The sequence below is a fragment of the Maniola hyperantus genome, chromosome 2 (genome assembly GCF_902806685.2).
Source record: "Maniola hyperantus chromosome 2, iAphHyp1.2, whole genome shotgun sequence".
Lineage (NCBI taxonomy): Eukaryota > Metazoa > Arthropoda > Insecta > Lepidoptera > Nymphalidae > Maniola > Maniola hyperantus.
This window is the reverse complement of record NC_048537.1, coordinates 9396441-9420530: the sequence shown is the minus strand read 5'-3', so window position 1 is coordinate 9420530 and position 24090 is coordinate 9396441. Positions and strand designations below refer to the sequence as shown.

The 24090-nt window shown below is 36.8% G+C and overlaps 1 protein-coding gene across 2 annotated transcripts in view; it reads right to left on the bottom strand.

Annotated features, from left to right (window-relative positions):
• Positions 1-24090, bottom strand: part of LOC117989873 (lachesin-like) — a 128342-nt gene that overhangs the window by 75446 nt on the left and 28806 nt on the right. The window contains exon 1 of one of the 2 annotated variants that reach the window (XM_069506207.1): positions 16825-16861. The exons of the other annotated variant lie outside the window; for it this stretch is intronic. Within the exon in view, the coding sequence (XP_069362308.1) occupies positions 16825-16861 (37 nt within the window). Of the gene's footprint in view, positions 1-16824; positions 16862-24090 lie in introns of those variants that run through there. 2 annotated transcript variants of the gene reach the window in all.

Sequence of the window (24090 nt, the reverse complement as noted above, 5' to 3'; positions counted from 1 at the left end):
CCTAAACTAATTTTTAGCACTTGCTGTAACGGTGACGGAAAAATCGTGAGGAAACCTGCGTACCGGAGAGCTCATCATAATGTTCTCAAAGGTGGGTGAAATCTGCCAATCCGTACACCTTTCTCATTCTGAGAGGAGACTCGTGCTCAGTAATGAGCCGGCGATGGGTTGATGATGATGAATAAATTTTTAAAAGACGTTACAAACAAGTGCTCGTATATACCTTCATATTGTATACTCTTACAGAGAATAATGTATTAATATCAAGTTTTATTAAAATATGATATGTATCACAAAAAGAGTCCGATAATACGACACGTCTGGGACTACTGGTAAATCGGATTTCCCTATCTTCCCATATTTGTATTCGAAGCCAGATCCATCTAATATTTCCTTCCAACTCCGCCAACGCTATCTACGTTCCTTCCTGACACTGAATCTAATCGGAATAGATATTAAAAGTTGCTACAACTGACTCGTTCTTTTTCGTGTATAAACATAACAAAAGTTATATTGCGTATATGCCAATATCTAACCAAGCAAACTTTTTTTTTTTTTTTTTTTTTTTTAATAGATATAGCGAGCAAGCGAGCAGGCGGGTCACCTGATGTTAAGTGATTACCGCCGCCCATGAACATTTGCAGCACCAGAGGAGCCGCCGATGCGTTGCCGGCCTTTTAGGAATTTGTTGGTCCGCCCCTTGAATAACCCCATGTTATAATCTAGAGGGAACACCGCCGATGGGAGTTGGTTCCACAGTTTGCACGTGCGTGGAAAGAAGGATCTGGCGCAGCGGACGGTCGAAGTGCACCAGACACCCAGATGACAAACTATTAGCTATGCAAATATTATGTTCAATACTTGTTATCACAATAAAGATATAAGTTACTACATACATAGGTAATAGGTACGATCCAGATAACTCGGTTGAAGTCATGTAAATAATGTTCAGAAATATTTTTACAAAGTTTACCAAAAAGCAACATTGCTTTATTACTTCTTGTTCAAAAGATATACTCACGGAACTGAAGTAGGTACAATTTCATTTAAATTTTGCGAATAAAATTCAAAAGAATTAATTGAAAGAGTCTGCAAATATTTTGGTTAGATAAATACTCAAAGAACGACCCGTGATGAAATGAAATGAATCGACCAACTTTTAAATGCGGTATAGGCATGCAATATTAATTTCTTATTCACCCTATCCGTCTGCGGATAGCTTACACAGTTAGGTTCTTTACGCACGGCATCTGATCTAAATCGTAGGTACTTAGTAGTCGTAGTAGGTACTAGGTGGATGAGACGTTGCGCACTTGATACAAAATTCGTTTTCCGGAGCCAATTATCATGGAACGAATTAACCACAATTCCTTGTATGAACGATGTGGATGGTCGTGGTAGCTAGTCTCAAGAATACTCAAGCAACATCGTAACATCGGAACGGAAAATCGTCATCAAGATTCGATTCAAGTTTTCTAGATCTAAATTTTCTTGGATTCGCATGGTTCGGCTCGGATTCACTGCGAAAAGAGCTTAAACAGGATAGCCGTCTGCATAAAATAACATAGGTACACCATCCATACTTCCATACTAATATTATAAATGCGAAAGTGTGTCTGTCTGTCTGTCTGTCTGCTAGCTTTTTACGGCCCATCCATTTAACCAATTTTGATGAAATTTGGTACAGAGTTAGCTTATATCCCGGGGAAGGACATAGGCTACTTTTTATTCCGGAAAGTTCCCACGGGATTTGTGACAAAACCTAATTTCACGCGTACGAAGTCGCGGGCATCAGCTAGTAGATACATAATATTTCTTATTTTGCTTTTAAATATTTATCATTAATTTTCCGGGATAAAAAGTAGCCTATGTCACTCTCCAGGTAACTGACTACCTACATGCAAAAATCACGCTGATCCGTTGCTCCGTTGCGGCGTGATTGAAGGGCAAACCAACAAACAAACACATTTTTGCATTTATAATATGGGTAGTGATAGGAAGTAGGTACTTGAATACATAATTATTTATGTACTTAGTTTAATTTTAATTCCACATAGTTAACGTACATATTATGGACGGACGATAACAGACGAGTCTCAGGGAGCCACATGGATTCAGGCGGCGCATCGCCGTGGCGTGTGGAAGTCCCTATAAGAAACCTATGTCCAGCTGTGGACAACTATCGGTTGATGATGATGATGATGATGATGAAATTACATATTCAATAGAAATGAGTCACTAAGAAATTTCTAATTCTGAGCAGATCTGTAGTTTTGTGCAGTTAAGTTAATTTTTATTTCTGTTAGAACGAAATACTAAACCGTAGTCCGCAAAATTCCTGCCAACCTTTCTTCGGCGAACTTTCTTTCAACCTGACCCTCTCGTTTTTGTAATCCCCTTTTCCAAGCAAAAAAACTTTACAAAAATTAAAGGACTTGGTAAACCCGGATCAGCCGTTATTACAAAACAGTAACTATATTAGGTACGTTTCCCATTACATTTTCTTTTAAGGATTACACAGCTTGAAGGAAATTTGATTTATTGAAGGATACACCTACCTACTACATTTCCAAAGAGCTACTGCTAGCATACTTGCCGACTTTTCTCAGTGGAATCGCTTACCGAACCGGTTGTAGTCACAGAGGTAGCAGAGAAACTAATGTACGCGACAGGTCGAGATGGCAATCGGAGAGAGAACGCGCAAAGTCCCCGCGCAAACCCAGTTATGACGTGCGGCTATGCGAGGCGACTCCCGCCTCATACCCCGATTGCCATGCCAACCTGTCGTGGACTATATGTAGTTGTCCTAAATGAAATAAATAAATTTTGATATTTTCAATATTAAAAAAAAATACAATGATATTGTATTTAATGTTGTTGATAACAAAACATTTCATTTCAGAAAGTCTTCATCTTCAGCCAATATATGATATTAGGTCTGTGAAAAATCAAGATTCTTCGTCCTACGCGTCTAGACTCTATAGTTTTAAAGGAATGGAAGCCTTAGTAAGGAAAGACTTTCTACGGTGCGTCTCAAACGAAGCTTTGAACTTTAAAGAATAGTAAAGGAATAAATATTCCAATCTCATGACTTTCAAAGTGATATCTTATCAAGATCAAAGTCACAACTATTCACGTGTCTTCTGTACTCACCTACCCACTCACATAATATTTAGAAGAGCGTATCGTGATATATTCGCAGTTACAGCCTCATTACTTGTCGCAGGGTTGCAAGGCTCATAAAATATTTAACAAAAGATTTCCAAATGCGCTTCGTTCCCGCGGGACACCACGACTGCTCCTAACTTCTTAACACCTCACTGACGTTTTAGGTTGAGATTGTATCAACTTCAGACTTATTTTACGTTTAAAATTGGAAAAAACAACAGCTTAAACTTAAAACTTCTGGTTTACAAAAAACACGTAGTAAGGTATAACTTTAAGCCTATAAGACTTTTGTTTCCTATTCCTAGTTTATTTTTATTATATGACACGTGACTGCAGGAAGCTTCTGTAATCTAAGGTCGAAGTTTTACTAAGAACTTAGTGCGGGGGATCTGGTTTTGCTTATTGACACGCTCTTGAATAGAAAATTTAATGCTTGTTCTTTTGGCCGTTCCGCTGCCCGCTACCGCTCCCACCTATTAAGTCAATTGACTTGAAAGCTGTGCCGCCAAGCGTTCCGGTACGATGCCGTGTAGAAACCAAAGGTGTATAGGTGTAATAAAAACTGCCATACTCCTTCCAGGTTAGCCTGCTCCCACCTTAGACTGCATCGTCACTTACCATCAGGTGAGATTGCAGTCAAGGGCTAACTTGTATCTGAATTTTAAAAAAAGCTATATTAATATTAAGTCAATTGACTTAATATTAGTGTTAAGCTACTAATTCGTAACATTTAATTTAGCGTTTAGTGTACAATCTCCTAACACAATTTTCTTCTCTACTAGAGACCAGACTAGACTAGACTAGACTAGACTAGGACTAGAGAATTCCTGTTAGGAAAACGTGTCCGTACCTATTGTGCATACCTTTTGTTTTAATTTAAAGGTTGAGAGGCGGAAACGTGGTGCAGCGGAGCGACTGAATGACCATCGCTGTTGCTTTGTGCCTGATACTGTCTGGTTGAGTTAGCCGCCGGGCACGGTGCTCGGTCTCCTTTCACTTCAAGCATTTACAATAAATTATTATTTCTGAAATAATATTTAATTATATTTCATTTGTCTTTTTTTATTGAAAATGTTACAATAAAACTTAGAGCTCTTAGTCTTATCTAATTACTGTACAAATCATGCCCACGTGGAAAGAGCCAAGATGACTGGCTGCATTTCCGCGCTGGACAGTCAGGTGGATGTTAAATGACCCAGCCCTTCTGCCACCAGATGAGGCATTTGTATTTTACGACTGAGATTTTTATATTGAAAAAACAACCTATTCGATTTTAAATTTGTATGTTGAAATCATAGATTAATTATTGGTCTCGCTCCGTTGAAATATTTTAAATCTTATTGTAGTTATGAACCACAAAATGCAATAATCTCCAATTCCAGCAAGAAATGCAAAGTTGTCAGGAATAAACTGCAAATGGGAGTTATTGCGATGTTCCGACGATCAAGTTTGTTGCTGAGTACTCGCTCAGCGTTCATCTGTCCTCTTCGATTCCTCTGCTAAGAATAAATTGCTATCTTTGGATATCGCTCTTGTTGTTAAAGTTTGAGCACAGCAAAGTAGCGATATATCAAGACAACTTGTAAAAGTATCATTAATGTTGCGAGAATCGTTGCAAAACTAAAAATATAAGAATATATTGTGCTAGGCTACGGCCACGTGGAAACCATGTAACTGTCATATCATAGATATGGGTTTAACGTTGAACTTCTTTCATCTAGTTCTAGACCATACACGTATTAGGGATGATTTATGCTAGACCGTGCTGGGCCCGTGCCGAGGCACGTCCGACGCGCAGACGATACACGGAATGCAATTTTGTATGAAGAAACGTAGCACGGACGAGGCTCGAATGACTCGGACAAATCACGGTCTGATGTGACCTCATAGAAATTCCCGATCTGCTGCCTGCAACGCGGCACGGTTTTTACTCGGCACATATTATATTGAAATCACAGTTGATTATAAGCTTTATTTATATGTGTACAAAGTTCGACTAATAATGAAGTATCAAAGTTTCTTCGTACCTTCATGTATCGAATGTCGCGAACTGCTCGTCTATTCAGCTATCGGGCCTGAACTTTTTAATTAGTTTAACAACAATAATAGACGGCCGTCTTTTCAAAGAAAATTATCGTTTTAAATCGGGCCCTTTATTTCAGTAGATTCTGATCGATTTTGTTACAAGTTTTAATAGTTTTTAATCCTATTATTATTTCGAAGTTATAAAAATGATCAATATGCTTATTATGTATAATAATTATTTAAGATGTACATAATTTACGCCACCCCACGTAACGCAAATATATTAATTTTATAATAACATAATAGATGATGCTCGCAATTTCATGTGTGGATTTAAGTATTTAAAAAACTCTTTTTAACTTTCCGGGATGAAAGTAGCCTAAATCCGTCTCTGGGATACAAACTATCTCTGTACCAAATTTTATAAAAATCGGTTTAACTGCTGGTGCGTGAAAAAGTAACAGACAGACACACTTTCGCATTCATAATATTAGTATGAAATATGGAAGTAGGTGTTATTTATTTTACAATACATAAAACAAAAATCATCTTGTAACGTGTTTAAGTTCAGACGGGCAGTAGCAGTAGTAGTCTGGTGATTTGCGTTTCCGGGATGCAAGCTATCTCTGTACCAAATTTCATCGAAATCGGTTAAACGGATGAACCGTGAAATAGTAAGGGAGACACACTCTTTCGCATTTTTATAATATTAGTCTATATTTATAAAAGGAAAAGCTGAATGACTGACTGACTGATCTTCAAAGCACAGCTCAAACTACTGGACGGATCGGGCTGAAATTTTGCATGTAGATAGCTATTATGACGCAGACGTTCACTAAGAAAGGATTTTTGAAAATTCAACGCCTAAGGGGGTAAAATAGGGGTTTGAAATTTGTTTAGCCCACGTGGACGAAGTCGCGGGGATAAGCTAGTAATGGAATATGGATGTAATATTGCACAATACATAAAACAAAAGTCAAGCTGTAACGCGTTTAAGGTCAGGCGGGCAGTAGGCACTAGGCAGCGAGGTTCCGACGAATGAATAGCCATCGGAAAGTCATCAGTTATGTAGAGCGTATCGCCGTGCGCCATGTGGCCGGCGCTTCTCTCCGTAATTTTTCCACAGGCTATTTTCCGTAATTTTCCGAACAACGGCCCTCTCTTCCCTGTACTGATGCTTTTTTTAATGCGAACATTCATAACGACGCGACATTTGTACGCATCATAATGTATTTGACTGTCATGCGTGTTGATTCTATGTTATGCCGTTATGAAAAATGCTGTAGAACCCCCTTTTACCCCACTCCGAGAGGGTATAGTGTTGAGCAGTTATGTGTGTGTTTATCGGTTCATTGGTTCCCTTACAGTTACCAAACTACTCATTCGATAAAATAATTATTAAATGAGGTGTTGCTAGCTTCGTTTTGACGTTCTACTTACGTGTCATTGGCTATACTTATGATGTTAAAAAAAATGCTGTGTGATGGATATAGCAAAAAAATACGTCACGAAATGTTTTTACGTTACATCAGTACCCTTTCAGTACCCTTATTATAAATGCTCAAGTGTGTTTTTTGTTGGTTTATTGGTTTGTTGGTTTGTCCTTCAATCACGTCGCAACGGTGCAACGGATTGACGTGATTTTTTGCATGGGTATAGATAAAAACCTGAAGAGTGACATAGGCTACTTTTTATCCCGGAAATCAAAGATTTCCCACGGGATTATAAAAAAACCTAATTTCACGCTGACAAAGTCGTGGCCATCAGCTAGTATTATATAAGACCGCCCGTCTGTGATAGTATTTTTAAGAGGTGTAGTCGGATTTGAGTTCATTAATATGTTAGTTTATTTAAGTTTTCACTAGATCATCGCCTTAAGAAGATGTAAATACGATTCAATCAGTAATTTATAAAGGCGGCCAAGGTAAGGTAGGTGTTATTATTATTTCAGTTTATATTTAGCATATTTCTGAATTCATCATGAAGTATTCATACCGAATATAAATAAAACCGCAGCTAATAGCAATAAAAGTGAGTGAAAGTTGAAGCACTCTGAAACGAGCTAAAATTAATGCAAATTGATCGAAACATATTGGTACTGATAGCATTGAAAAATATTTTCGGCGACAAAGTAAAAACACAAACTGCAAACAATATTTTATTCAATCACAGTGTTTTAATTATTTGAATAACGTATTGTGAAATGGTTAGTAGGTATATTCAGAAACAAATATTTTTTTAATAATTCACAGAGACATAGGTACCACTGGATAGCGTAAAAATTGAAATAAATACTCAAATTGTTTATCTTATTGATTTCTCATATTATAATTATGCTAAGGTTTTATAATTATGCTAAAGTTTTAGATTTGCATTTTATAGAATGAAAAAATCTTTATTTTTTCTCTTTCCATTGATTGCCTTAAAAGTAAAGAACGGTAACAACTGCTTTAGTTGTTACCATTGTAATGAACATAACTAATCATAGTTTGAGGATCCAAATATGATAAAAAAGACAATAAAAGAATGTAAGTCCCACAAAGAATTAATATTCTTTACTTTCATTTCCTGCTATCATGTAACTGAGGCTACATATTGTTATTTTTATACAAAAAGGCAAAATTATATTATAAGTAAAACTAAACTTGGAAGCGTAGCCTCCATAAAAAGTTATGCCCCATTTAGTTACAGGGAAGGCACCTATAGTTTTGGAAACCGGTGCATCATATTACCCCAGAAAATTAATAAAATGAAATACGTACAACAGACTATGCTTTATTAAATACTATATGACTAGATGATGTTCCGCGACTTCGTCCGCTTATATAGTTATACGATTTTTTTAATCTCGCGGTAACTGGTTCAATTTCCTGTATGAAAACCTATCTGTTAGCTCAAGATATACCTAAGCTATCTTCATTCCAAATTTCAGCCGAATCAGTTCAGGCATTATGGTATAAAGGAGTAACACACATCCAAACTTTCACAATTATAATATTAAGGTCAGACTGCCCGGTTTTTTCCGGTATTCATTAAATAGAGCTCTTTGGCAATTTGTATATTCCTCTAAAATATATCTCTATTTTAACGTAACTACCTATTGAATATTTGATTTCATAGATAATCTGAATTACAAAATAGTGATCATTTTCCAATTTATAATGAAGTCGTTTGGTATTGGTAATTTAAAAATAACAAAATATGTGGTCACGAACTAGCATTTACCAATTTGTATAATTTATTGTCGCATTGTAATAATTGATGAAGCACAATACCTCGTGCAGCAGTAGACAAAAGATTTTTTAACAGTTACCTAGTTAGTTAGAGTTAGTTAGTAGTTAGGTACGCGACAGGTTGAGTAGGCAAGGAATGGAAACGCCCAGCACACCCGCACAGCCCCCGCGCTAACTCGGTACGGGAGAGCGCGAGTGACGTGTGGGTGTACGGGGCATTCCCCCGCCTTATACCCCGATTGCTATCTCGACCTGTCGCGTACTATACCTACATAGGAAGGTAGATATAGGATGTACTAGTTGATTCCTGCGACTTCGTCCGCGTGGATTTACGTTTTTTAAAATCCCGCGGGAACTCTTTGATTTTTCGGGATTGTTGTCGTTGCTTGGTACCTACAATATGAATTCACTATGAACACTTCCTGAATCTTGATAACTCAGGCGGGAAAAAAAATTTTCAAAATATCTTCAATGTACAGAATTTGACCTGTTACAGTTTTATTATAATTATAATTATAATATATTATAATATTATAATATAATTATAATATAATATAATTATAAGTATATATGTACAGAATTTGACCTGTTACAGTTTTATTATAAGTATATTGATATTGATGATAGGATAGGAGTAATCGTACTTGCAGAGCAAGTAGATTTTGCACAGTGTTCCTTAATAAAAAATCTCCTTACTGTAAACTAAAGATTGTAGCAAACTAAGTAGTTTTTCCTCCTAATTTCTTTTTCGATTATAACTCGTGAAAAATACAAACGGTTGTTTTAATTTCATTCTTAACACTAGAATTTTTCCAAAAGTGTATTTAAGGATCCATGATTTGTGTAAAGCACCAACTATAGCGCGGATTTTTGATATACGATCACTATTTTCGAAGATTTGTTAAATAAACCTTCTGTTTTACCTTCTTTGACCTTCACTTTTCATTAAGGTAGGTAGGTAGGTACACTGCAAAACTTTTTTCTTTTCAAAGTAACCTAGTCCGCTTGGTCACCATCGGCTTAAGACCGTTTTGTGTGGAATTATCGCTTGTAACATCTTTCTTTTAAAATTGACTAAAAAACAATGTGAATTCAGCTTTAAATCATGGTTTTAAAATAACAAAGTGTGCTTTAATGTCACGTGCACGCATAAATAATTTGTAATATTGTCATGTAATTAATGTTAATAAATTAATCTGGCGTTCAGCAGACAAATTAGACGCAGGCTGCTCGACTAACGACGGACTATTTGGATTAAATGGGGGGGTTGATGTTTATGATTTACGGAGGTCGGTAATTGTGGCGCCTGGCTGACGCGCGGCTACGTAGTTCATACGGCGCGACGCGACATGCGTTTTAACACCTCTTCTATGTCTATGACTAAGTATAGTAGACGAGAGAGAAGTTGTTCAAAAAACCAGCCAAGTGCGAGTCAGACTCGTGCACCGATTCCGTCTTACAGTCGTATTTTTTCGACATTTTGTTCAAAAAAAAAAGATTCCGACGAATTGAGAACCTCCTCCTTTTTTTGAAGTCGGTTAATAAATCAAAAACTATTTAGTATAAAATAAATAAAAATCAGTTTTAGAATTTACAGTAACTCCACGTGATATAGTAATCTTATTTTAAAACTTCAAATACTAATTATTTGTTCATGAACACATTTTAATTTTGGTTCGTGATGTGACCACAAATTCGCGTTTTTCGGATTTTTAACCTTACGTGTACTGTAAGACCTACCTACCTGCCAAATTTCATAATACTAGGTCAACGGAAAGTACCCTCTAGGTTTCTTGGCAGACAACGAAGTGATCCTATCAGGGTTGCGTTTTTCCTTTTGACGTACGGAACCTTAAACATAAAATTGCCGAAGTTGGCCGAAGTCAAAGCCAAAGATTCGGTCGGACACCAACAAGTTGTAAAGAAAAGTGGCAATAAGTGTGGCACATAACTTGAATAACCGACAGACATAGACGTCCCAAGGTGCTGGAGTGACGTCTTCGCACCCAAAAACGTAGCGTTAATAGAACTCTCAACGATTGGACAGACAGTCTCAAACGAGTCGCTGGGGGCAACAGAACACAAGCACAAAAAAACCACGTTGTGTGGAAATCTTAGCAAGAGAACTAAGTCCATCGGTGAAATGATGAAAACAATAAATAAGTTTGTAGATTATAATAAGTATTCTTGTAGAAGAAAGTTTCAGTCTCATGCCGCATGTGCTTGCAACCACAAAAAACGATTTTATATGCATTATATCCAATTCAATAACGTAGTAAGTGTGGGAAGCTGCATTTGAAAGCCTCACTCAATAAGCAACCAATGTGATGATGATATAAGTATTTTGTACTATCTTAATAGTCCACTTTATAAAAGTAGATTATCCAAACAGCATATTATGTGCAAACATCCCTAAAAGCGCTTTCGTTAATGAACAATTAATTTTCGCTTAGCAATTCATTATAGAAAGGTTATTCTAAATGTTCCCCTTGTGTTGTGTAAGTTGAGCATAGCGAAAATACACGACGATAGCGGTAATAAAACATGATAATCAAGTTCAGGACGTGGAAACAACGCGACGTTGCCGGCATGTTGACTATTCATTATAACATCTCGCCATAAGACAAACAATCCTGTGTTATGTTATTAGATTCCCCCATAGTGGAAGCTATTCCGTGATCTGTACGTACCAGCTACCTACGTTACCTAAGCTCACGTGCAATTCACTCGGACGTTATAGATTTTTATATTTTCTTCAGAATAGTAATTAGACTTTATACTTTGACGTAAGAATTTTTACACCTTTATTACCTGTTATTGTTCAGGTGTGATTATGGTCAAGCGTTTGCCTTTAAAAACGAACGTCTGGCACTCGCTGGCTCTTGGTCCATCATTTTTATATTAATACTAGCTGATACCCGCGACTTCGTCCGCGTAGATTTACGTTTTTCAATATCCCGCAGGAACTCTTTGATTTTCCGGGATAAAAAGTAGCCTTTGTGTTAATCCAGAGTATAATCTATCTCCATTCCAAATTTCAGCCAAATCCGTCCAGTAGTTTTTGCGTGAAGGAGTAACAAACATACACACACACACTCACACACACACACACACACACACACACACACACACACACACACACACAGACACACACACACACATACAAACTTTTGCCTTTATAATATTAGTGTGATTAACAGTTATCTTACTTAAACTTTTTTATTATTATTATATCCTAGACCATTAGATTATTATTATTATTATTATATATCTGAGACCTAGAGCCACACGAAAGTTTTCGTGTGGCTCTAGGTCTCAGATTGGGAACACCACGTGTGCCATCAGCACAGATGTCCGTGTGGAAAAGAGGTTGATAAATTTGGAATCCACGGACTCTCTTGCCAAAGGAGCTCCGGTAGGCTGTTTAGGCATGGCTCTCTTAACGATACAATTAAAAGAGCTCTTGCCACCATAAATATTCCTGCGCTCATTGAGCCGGCAGGGATTAGTCGGGATGATGGCAAGAGACCTGATGGATTGACGCTGGTTCCCTGGGAACGGGGACGGGCGCTAATGTGGGACGCAACTTGCGTTGACACATTGGCCCCGTGTCATATCAGGAAGACAGCATCAAGACCGGGAGCCGCAGCAGAAACAGCTGAAAACGGCAAGCGGCGCAAGTATGCCTCTCTTATAGAGAGTTACATTTTTGTGCCGTTTGCCGTGGAGACCCTGGGGCCATGGAGTCTTAGTGCTAAAAATTTTTTACGAGACATTTCACCGCGATTAATAGCCTCAACTGGTGACAGAAGGGCTGGCTCATTTTTTGCGCAGCGGATCAGCCTGGCTGTCCAGCGCGGAAATGCAGCCAGTATTCTTGGCACCATTCCACGCGGTCATGATTTATATAGTAATTAGATAAGGCTAGCTTTAAGTTTTATTGTATTATTATTATTATATTATTATTATTTGTCTAGATTTTTTATTCTTGATAATTGCGCGTTGTATTATAATTATTATATAGGTATTCTATATAATTTACAGAAAATGATAAAAACTCCTTTTTAATAAGATATGCTTTGGTCATAGAAATCATTTGGTTGTTGTATTTGTAGTTAGTTATAAGTTATAGTTGCTGTTATACCTACTTTAAATAAAAATACCTACATTTCTTTTTCCAATTTTGTATGTAGCACTTAAAATTTAATTAATTATTTGAATTTATACAAATACATAATATGTACCACCGACCAAGGAGACAACTTGTTTGTGCTCGCAGACTAATTAAAAAGTTTGTTTCGACAACTTCTAAGTACAAGTGGCGCCAGAGTAGAGTTTCCTTCAGTTTGTTAAGGAATAAATAGATTGTGTGAGACCTAATACGGACAATAGCTACAAGATCTTCTTAGGTATTCGTTACTTCAATAGTAGCTATATTAACGTATTACAAAAATACTAAAAATATAATCCAATTATCCACCCATAAAGTTAAATCCTAGGGCCATAGTAGTTTAAGTTCGATAAAATATTATCATGTATGAAATATCTCATACAATATTGTACCTACCAAAAAATATTTGTAAAGCCTTTAATATAGTGATGTAGCAAAGGTATGAGTGGCTGAACCTCATATGAATATTTATGGGCCGGTTGGCATGATCCTACAGATAATGGAATATGCAGACGGTAGTAGATCCGATTAGTTTGCTGGCACAATTAGCGGATAGGTACCTACTGTACGAGGAAAAGTTGTACAATCAGGACATTCATTTAGGCGTAAGTAAATTGATAACGAAGTTAGTTGTTTCGTGCTAATTTATTTAAATAAATAGCCAATGCGCCGCGTGGCTTTTAAAGTATCAATATTGACTCGTGCGCTGCCTATATCAAAAAAAAAATCCGCAAGTCTCAACAACAACTACGCTGAAATTCAACTCATTAGAATTAATGGTGCGCGCAAACATAGGTAACGAACAGATACACAGGTGAACGAACAGGTACAGATAGACAGACAGACAGGTGAGATAATCAAACAAACATGAATTATTTTAAATATAAGATTTGTAGCATCAAAAAAAATTTATTCGTATTGATATACCTATAAGGTATCTCTATATATAAAAATGAATCGCTGAATGTGTTCCTGATCGCAAATCTCGAGAACAGCTGAACCGATTTCGCTAATTCTTTTTTTATAATACTCCTTGAAGTACGAGGATGGTTCTTATGGAGAGAAAAATTTAAAAAATTTGAATCGACTGTTAGGCGGTACGAAGTTCGCCGGGGCAGCTAGTTTTAAATATTTATTTCATCAACCACGATACATAACTTTGGTGAACTATTTCTAAAATCAACTTTGTGACTTTGACCGCTGTTGGTTCTATTAAAGAGCTGATTTAAATTATATAAGTATTTTTTATTTATAAACACAAAAAACATTGTTGTTATAGGTAGCCATCCTTATTTTATGACATGGTTACGTAAACATAATAGACACACATGAGGTACGGATAAGGATTTGTGAATGTAAAGGCGGATGGCTGAAAATGTGCGATAATATAACCCTCTCATGAGCACGTACTTTAATCACATTTAAAGTTGCAAGTGCAACTTGCTTTGTAACCTAAATATTTAGCATCATATTAACATAAGCAAACAGATAAATAAATGCTATATATTGCGACGGTAAATAAATCCATCTTAATCTTCTTACATCTCAATATTACTATTAATCTTTTGAATTAAAATTTGAAATACAACCTAACTACAGTCCGCGACCGGCAATCAGCGTATGAAACTGGGGAACGCCCCGCCAGCCCGCACGTCACCCGCACTCGCCCGCACCGGGTTAGTGAGGGGTCTGTTTAGGCGTACTAGTTAGTACAGAAATGCGTTAACTGGGGGTTTGTGTGTAAGAATTCGCTTTTTTCTTTTACGGTGAGTCAAGGACCAGAAAGCTGAGAGTAGATGAGTAGCACCAAAAAGGTTTTTCCTTTGTTCGATGTAACTAGGCCCTAGTTATGTAGATGACGGACGGATTTTTTGTCCACGGAGGACAAAAATTGAGCCCTCGAGAACTGCACTGGTAGTACCAACGGCAAAAAACCATAGTAAAAGATGACAGTTTTCTGTCTTTCGCAGATAAAAGTTTATTGTCTGCGCAGGTTAGGTGCGTTCAGTGTTGCTTACATATTTGCTCAATAGTCAATATCTAATTATCAGAAAATCCATTAAGAAAATTATCACTCTTAGAAGCTGGACTTTAAACGCAAAAAACAAATTTGTCCGTGCTACATAAGTTGGAAAGTTTCCTCCGAAGACAATTTCTTAATTAAACGATATATCGTCAAGTAATTAGGTAAATTGTAGAAGTTGTTTGCACAGTTGGCAGACGGGCGAGGCGCGACAACAGTGTGCGTAGTGCGGTCGCTGCCGGCTGGCGGCACTCTGCGCGATCAAAGTGCCTCTCAGTCCTTACCAGCGACATAACATGTTCCACTAGATGGGGCAATTCATAGTAACAACACTTTATTTCAACGAACATCAGTGCCCACACTCCTATCAGTCAATCGTAATCCGCTTTAGAGGCAGTCCGTTGTTAAAAATTAAACTTGCACGATAGGTAACTCTAAAACTATTATTCACGTTATCATGTTTATTTATCTTTAGTACCAACCGTAGAAACGGACTGCGTCTAAAGTGGATTACGATTAACAGGAGCGCGGACACCGATATGCGCCGCATCTAGTGGAACATTATGTTGCTGTGACAGTGCCTCCCAGCTCCCAGCCCTTAAACAAACCTTGGGAAACTTTGCCAATTTTATGTGAATCTCAAACTTATGATTTTAATTCATTAACTCCCTACTATACGCTTCGTGTGTGTTTAACCTGCACTTGGGCGGTTTTTACGATTTAAAAATTGTTTTAACTATATTATTGGAATTGAATATAATAAAAGCATTATTTTAGTAAGAATATTTTAATAATTCCAAACTCGATATGTTTGATGAATAATTACCGAGGCAAGACCGAGGCACAATACTTACTGTACCTAAGGTTCCAGGGTGTTACGTCACTGCGTAGTACGAGGTGCGAAGCTGGATCGTAGTCCGGCGCGGCGACGTGGAATGTCCTGGCGCGTCGGTTCTAAGCCCGCTGGTGCGCCCTAATAAATTGCGATTTAACTTGTCTCTCGGATAACGCCAACTTTTCCGCGTTTGTTCCGCGCCCGACACTTTTTTCCGGCTCTTCATTTCCTATCTCTTACTTTTGTATTTTCCGTTCTTTCCTCGCCGAGATAAACAGGCGAGGAACGCTGAAAGGGGCTTTACAAATTCAAATTGAACTTATCACACAACTTTTTACATTTGTTTCTGGTCTTGAGTTCGAGGGAAAAGAGCGAAGAGGCATTTAATAGTACAATCTCGGGTAAGATTGATGATTTTGTATCACACCTCGCTTCGGGCGCTCGTAACGAGTTGGATGGCTCTCGACGTGGGTTGTGCTGCGTCTTATCTGGAATGGGATGCCGCTTTATCTCAAATTACATACATTACTTAAATCGCTCTTGAATCACTGCCTTTTACGTATTTGTAAGAGTTTCTTCGGGGAAAACATCTGTGATTAAAAAATGTATGTTCATAAAAATGCGCGAACGCGGTTTAAATATACAACCGGATACGAGATGTGGTACGTGGACATTCACATAGGTACTACTTACTTCATAAATTATTATAGATATTTATCGAAATCGCCCGCGTAATCACCAACTAGTTAAGTTTTTTCAAAAAGAAATACGTAGATTGAAAGCTTGAGACTTGGAAAAGAACATAAAAGACATAACTTACTCGTAGTTCTAAGTTGCACTATTGAAATACTTCTATTCTTTTTCTATTGTGTGCAATACACGTATTAAGTACCTAATTGATTGAACTGAACAATTTGATTCTATGAATTTCAGGTAGAAATTTAAAAAAAAAATCTTATTTATCACTATAGACGTGTGTGTCTTAATAGACTAACTACTACTCTATGTAAACGGTACGCATAATAATTCATCGTTGAATAGCCTACCTATTTAATGATTTGATAAGGTTTTATTTAGTTAACTACATTATGTGATGCTGATGTGTACAAAATATTGACATCATCATCATCAACAACTGATAGACGTCCACTGCTGGGCATAGGTCTCTTGTAGAGACTTCCACACGCTCTTGCGCCACCACTAGGATGGACAGACGACATCATAAGAGTCGCAAGAAGCTGCTGAATTCAGGCGGTGCAAAATATTATGCTCGTTATTATTATAGTAGGTAATATAAGTTAGGCAAACATGTTTTATTAATCAAGACGCGGGTAAGAAAGTTTCGCCGCGTGTAGCAAATAGCGCTCACTTAATTTGAGGGCCATGTGTGGGCATAACCGCAGCATATTTATCCCATTATGCACGGCACGGCAGCCGCTGCGGTGATGCGAGTCACGTCGTCTGAAACGAATCGCATGTGACATTATTTGTGAAGATCGTGCTCTATCTTCGTCGGCGACATGCTCGGAACGTGGAGGGATTACTCACAAAGAAGTACGATTTCAACGGTACGATAAAGAAGCGAGAAGTAACGCTGGGTATTCTCTCAGGGATTGACGCACGGTTAAACTTTTTCGCTTTATTCGCAGTGTATTTATTTAATTTATCACCGGTCCGTGAGTTTTAATAATATTTTTATACCTACTAGCTGATGCCCGCGACTTTGTCCGCGTTGATTTAGTTTTTAAAATTCACAATGTCACTTCACAGGTCTTTAAATATGCCCACGCAAAAAATCACATCGATCCGTTGCAACGTGATTGAACTTTGAAGGGCAAATCAATATACCAACAAACCAACAAACAAACACATTTATAGTAAGGGTGACTAGCAGAATCACTTAGTTTTGCACGGCTAGCCGCAAAAACCTGCAGGCGACATCTTTTCTATGCGCTCGTAGTAATCTAAATTACGTAATTTTGCATTTAAGTATATTTTGATTAAAACCACTCGAGTATCCAGTTGTGAAAACTTGTTGGTGAATAAAATAATATGTCTTGCACTTATTGTGATTAGAACATTCAAACAGACAAATGGCAGGGGGCTGACCAAACCTGCCGATTTTTTTTAGCTAAACAAAGTTGTTCGTTCTGTTACGCCTAAGTATTTTATATTTTTTTACATCTAAATAACCAGGTTTCTAATCCACATTCGCTAATTCACTGTATTTACTAATTATTTATTATTTTATTATAATTAGGTATATCGACTGACCTAATGATCAGATATTATCATTTATATTATCATGCTGATTGCTGAATGTGCAAATGCATGCAGCGTATCTATGATCACATAATTTGAATATCAAAACAAATTACTCAATCACAAATCACATCTTACTCGAATGCAATTCGAATTATTACAATAAACATTAAGCCCGGCCTGTTCCTGTTATTATGTAAATAAATTGGAATAATAGGTATACCTAATAATTTTATTCATTAACAACATGTTCATAATATTAGTTACTTAATTTAATCAAATTAATATTAGTAACAGATAATAGCAATTCATAAGGAGTTTAATTTTAAAGTATCGAGCGGTAGATATATAGATCGATAGGAAGTAAAATGATAAAGGGGTACAAGCCAGATGCCAGAGGTGTGTGACTCAGCGCAATATTGGCGAGGCCGACAGCGCCTGCTTGGTATTCGCCACGCAGCATCGCCGGCCGCTCCACGATACCCTCGCGACTCCCACCTACCAGCATTACCATTAGCATAGACACACACTTTACACCTTCTGTCTATATATTAGTAGTAATAGATGATAACAATACATAAGGAGTCAAAGTAAAAGTATCGAGCGGTAGGTATAGGAAGTAAAACGATAAAGGGGCACATTAGCCGGAGGTCTGTGACTCAGCGCAATATTGGCGAGGCCGACAGCGCCTGCTTGGTATTCGCCACGCAGCATCGCCGGCCGCTCCACGATACCCTCGCGACTCCCACCTACCAGCATTACCATTAGCATAGACACACACTTTACACCTTCTGTCTATATATTAGTAGTAATAGATGATAACAATACATAAGGAGTCAAAGTAAAAGTATCGAGCGGTAGGTATAGGAAGTAAAACGATAAAGGGGCACATTAGCCGGAGGTCTGTGACTCAGCGCAATATTGGCGAGGCCGACAGCGCCTGCTTGGTATTCGCCACGCAGCATCGCCGGGTGGGTGGGAGTCGCGAGGGTATCGTGGAGCGCCACGATACCCTCGCGACTCCCACCCACCTGCTTTATCCATAACATAGACGCACACTTTACACCTTCTGTCTATATATCGCTCATATACTAGACTGGCGCCTAGTCCTTCTAAAACCACTTCGGAAGTAAGTACTCGGTTTCGTCTCGTCCTTCCAATAATACTAGGCCGTGAATTGCTTTATTTCTAGCCTGGACAGTAATGTACCGTTATGAAACAAACGTCTACCGAGAATATCTATAACAATATTGTACACTTTATATGCAATATCTGACTGGGACTCGCAATTATTATTGCAAAATATCCATCCATTTTTCCGTTGGTTCGCGGCGCGCTCATCCATGCGTGATTTTGTTTTTGTGCGTTTGTTCAGTGTCTGGACGCTTTACTGTGGTTATTTTGTTATTTCGAAAACCATTTGTCGTGAAATAAAACAGTTTCCTGATATTTGATCAGCAATTTGTAGTACGAAAACAGTACCGCACATATTTTATGTAATTGTTTGTACCGCGGCGTTCGCCTGTGTGCCGATGTTGGCTTGTTTGATGAATCGACACAACAATGTTAATGACATTTTGCGTAAATACTTGTATTGTAGCGAAAATTGCGATACGAGTGGGGTGAAAAGATTCAATAGATGCGATAGAGCAGTCCCTAAGTCCCAAATTAAATCATGAAATATTTCTGCACCTGTCTGGAGATTCGCGAGTCGCGTTTGCTCCGTCTTTTCAGACGCTTCATTTTTGTATTTTTCCTGATTTAATCACGGAATATATTTCATGAAATATATTGCTGGTGAAGTAGTTTTCATTTAGTATATAATTCAGTAGGTCATTTTAGCATTAATTGTAGAATAAGTAAATTTAGTTACTGATTTATTTTATTTTATTTTATTATAAAGGCACACAAAACAGGTTTCAGCTATAAATGGTCCAAATAAAAATAAAAAACAATAGATTAAGATCTAAGCGGTAACCCTTAATATGTGTACACAACAATGCTTAAATAAATATATATGCACTAACTAACTGATAAGATACAATTTATAAAACAGAAAAAAGAAATGCAAGAAAATTAACTGTGAAAAATATACTTAAAGTGGAGAAGATGCAAAATGTTGATAAATATGTTTTTTAAATTAACTTATTTATTATTAACTAATACTAAATTTCTAATAAGAAATTAAATATTCGATAGTATGTAAGGAATGAATTCGAGGTTTTTATCAGTAACTTGTACGATAAGTCAGTGAATAAAACTGGGACGAGAAAAAGATCTGCCACTTACAACTTTCGTCGGGTGTTAAGGATTTAGCCGCCCATCCGTTTCCAAGGAGTACTATCTCTATCTGGTCCATCGAATGTGAGAAAAAGCCGTGGTTTAGTGGGACAAATTCTTTTAGATTTTGTCACGTAGTATCGAGATGGGCCTCTTAGCAGATTTGGTAGCGTGTGTATAGGATTGTCTATTTATTCTATTTATTGAAAGGGATTGAATTAGGATACATAGAGTTTAACAAACTCGTTCGGAAACCCCATTTTTAGGGTTCCGTAGCCGAATGGCAAAAAACGGAACCCTTATAGATTCGTCATGTCTGTCTGTCTGTCTGTCCGTCCGTATGTCACCAGCCACTTTTTTCCGAAACTATAAGAGCTATACTGTTGAAACTTGGTAAGTAGATGTATTCTGTGAACCGCATTAAGATTTTTACACAAAATAGAAAAAAAACAATAAATTTTGTGGTTCCCCATACTTAGAACTGAAACTCACAACTTGGCGTAGTCAAGCCATAGACCACTTTCCGTAAAAATGTTTTTAACCGACTCCCAAAAAGGAGGTGGTTCTCAAGTCGGCCCTTATATTTTTTTTTATTCAGATACAAGTTAGCCCTTGACTGTAATCTCACCTGGTGGTAAGTGACGATACAGTCTAAGATGAAAGCGGGCTAACCTGGAAGGGCTATGGCAGTTTTTAATAAACCCATGCCCCTTTGGTTTCTACACAGCATCGTATCGGATCACTAAATCGCTTGGCCGGTAGGGTGGTAATGGTAATGGTAGTGGACGTATGTATATGTACTCGTATGTAGGTATACATCAATTTTTTTAATTCATCAATTTTAGCAAATGTTTTTTTTAATCAGCAAGATCATTAAGATCATTAATTTAATCAGAAGCTTCCATGGTGGTTCCACAAAAATTTCTGGTTCCAACTCCTTAATCCTGATGCTGCAGGGTTATTATTTCCTGGTTAGTTAGATATTAGAAAATGTATGGCAGGCGAGGGCACTATACTTAGCCAACTACTTAGGCTTGTCCCCGCTTGCTATACATTTTCTAATATCTATGTTTATGACCTTATCAATTTCTGCTTCATAAAACACAAAGCTTGTTTTTTTTGCTTTTTTATTTAATAGCAGTCGGGTTTTTCAGCTTTTTTTAATTAATTACGTACTTTTATTAATCTTATTCCATGTCAAATTAATCAAATACCAATTAGAAAACACCTTTTTTGAAGCTAACTGGTACATATGTTACAATTTGCACTATAATAATATGTTATTACCTATGGTAAAAGTTAGGAGTAGCAATATACTGGACAAAATATCACGACTTCCCTATAACCTAAAATGTGTAGACAAGCTAAATTACTAGGGTACGTCATTTGGCGTGTAATTACAAAGCGCAGCTGACGCGTCGGCAGACCGGCTGCATAGTTAGAGAGATGGGTACAACATCATTTTTGAATAGCTAGTTCACCCAAAGAAATTATTTGTACATTGCAACTACATACATATTTTGACTATATAATATTAATATTCCCTCTACAACCTCTCGCACTGCCAAGGGCCACTGGTAGAGATAAGTGCTTCCCTTTCCTGTCCACTTTTACTCTCTTTTTCTCTTTATTGTAAATGTTTTGTGTACAAATTAAAATAAATATATATTTGCATTTTATTATTAAATTAGTAAAATTAATCTAAGCACACTGAACACAAAATATCCATAATATAAATAAATATTTACTTTATTCAACATGCTACCTGATTGATGCTCGTGACTTCATTTGTGTGGATTTAGTTTTTCAAGAACCCCGTGGGAAGTGGGAACTCTTTAATTTTTCAGAATAAAAAGTAACTTATGTTATTACACATTGTCTTTACAAATAACTATGCAAAAAATAACGTTGATCCGTTACTTCATTGCTTCGTTAATCGTAATTGACGGATAAACTAATAAACCAAAAAACAAACACAATTTCACATTTACAAGAGTAGTACTTAGTTATGCATACGACAATCATGTTACTGACTTACTAATCTCTAGGCTACTGGTAAAACAAATTTTAATAAAGGATATTAAAAACAAGCTTTTAAGCACTATTATACTAAGAAGCATTTTAAAAAGATTTTTGACGCTTAAGTTATTTACATTTAGCTCTCTTACTCACTCTCTCTCGCAACACAAATCTGAAAATATAGATTTTGTCCATAGATGCACCCGATGGGCCATATTGTTTCAATATCACTAAAAAACTGGGCACTAGACTTATTGAATGTCCGCCATATCTGTATATATGAAATCATATTTTCAATCAGTTTTTGCTTTAAATGCATGTTGTTTTAACTGCAATTATTATAAGCCAGATTGAATAGTTTTCTACTTTAAGGGTAACATTAAGTAGTGATTGATATCAATAGTTGTAATTTTGTTATTCGGTAAAAACCACAATTTGAAACTATTTTATTCCGATGTCAAAAGACAAAATCGTTAAGATAAAAATCTCGTGTAGAAGTGAAACACTGACTACAAAAGTTGCATTACCGTTGGAACTTCTGCAAACATTCGTTAGATACTTCTATTTGCGGAAAATTGTAGCCGTGCTAGAAAAATATATGTTGCGGCTTATTTTAAGTCATTCATTTGAGATTGAGGGTTAATTTGGTATACTACTTAGAATGCAGGTTATGCTGATCTAAAAACAAATTTCTAACAACGTATGAAACTTTCAGTCGACGTACAAACATGGATAATTAAGAAGCGTGAAACCGTTTTGAATATTTAATATGTATGAGGACATGGCTACTTGATGAATATTATGTAAATTAACGTCCCCAATGAATGTGTTTGTAATATTATGACTTCTATTTTTTGGGGAAAAGAGGAATATCTTTTTTGTGCTATGAATGCCTGGTTGATTTAAAAAACATTTAACCGAAAACTACAGCGACTTAATTATTAACATACTAATCTCTAGGTGTAGGCACATGAGTAGATATCCCTACTACTTGTGTGGTGTAGGTACGGGTACAAATATTATTTATCTATATCCAAAGGAAATGTACATTGTAACTACATATTTTGATTTCACTAAAAAAAAAATTGTATTGTATTACTCAATGAGTAAAATTAATCCAAGCACACTGAACACAAAACTTCCATAATATTATAGATAAATATTTTGTTTATTCAACACGCTACCTGATGCCCGCAACTTCGTCGGTGTGGGTTTAGGTTTTTAAAAATCCTTTGGAAACTCTAATTTTGTGAGATTAAAATTAGCTTATATCACATTCCAGGTTTTTACCTAGGCATGCAAAAAATTACGTCTATTAGTTGCTTCATTGCAGCATAATTGAAGGACAAACCAACAAATAAACACATTAGTATCCATTTAGTAATTATGCAGAAGTTAGCTCTGACAAGTCACTGGCACTGTGTAAATCCTCCTTACATAATCATCAATGATCTTGATTCCATTACAAAGCGCAGATTCGATCTGATATTCCATAATTGAATCAACGTCCATCACATAACAACCATACGAGTTGGAGCGGGTTCTCGCATGTCATTCGCTAAACACGAGTTCGGTCGCAACAAAACCGTGATGCCGCTACATTGCGCGTGTAATTGCTGCCGACGAGTCCCCATTAATCTCGCTAAAGGTATGTTTAGAGAGCGCATTTTTGCGACCGAAGACAAACAAAAGTTGCTACAAAAAACAAAACGAGACACATAAAATAGAATTTAGTAGGTACAGGGATAACTTGCATCCCAAAACTGATATAGCCTACTTTCTATCTTGAAAAATTTAGGAGTTTAAGAAAAACCTAAATCCATGCGGACGAAGTCGCAAGCATCATCTAGTATTACATAATCCTGAAATAATTCATTCATTTCATATTTATTATTACAAATGTGAAAATGTGGCTGACTGTCTGTTACCTTTTTACGGCTCAACCGCTAAACCAATCTTGACAAAAGACAAAGCATTAGTTTTCGTCCTGAAGGCGGAAATATGATCCTTTTTATTCCGGAAAATCAAAGAATTCTTACAGTAATTTTAATTTTGAAAAAGTTGCAAGTATGAT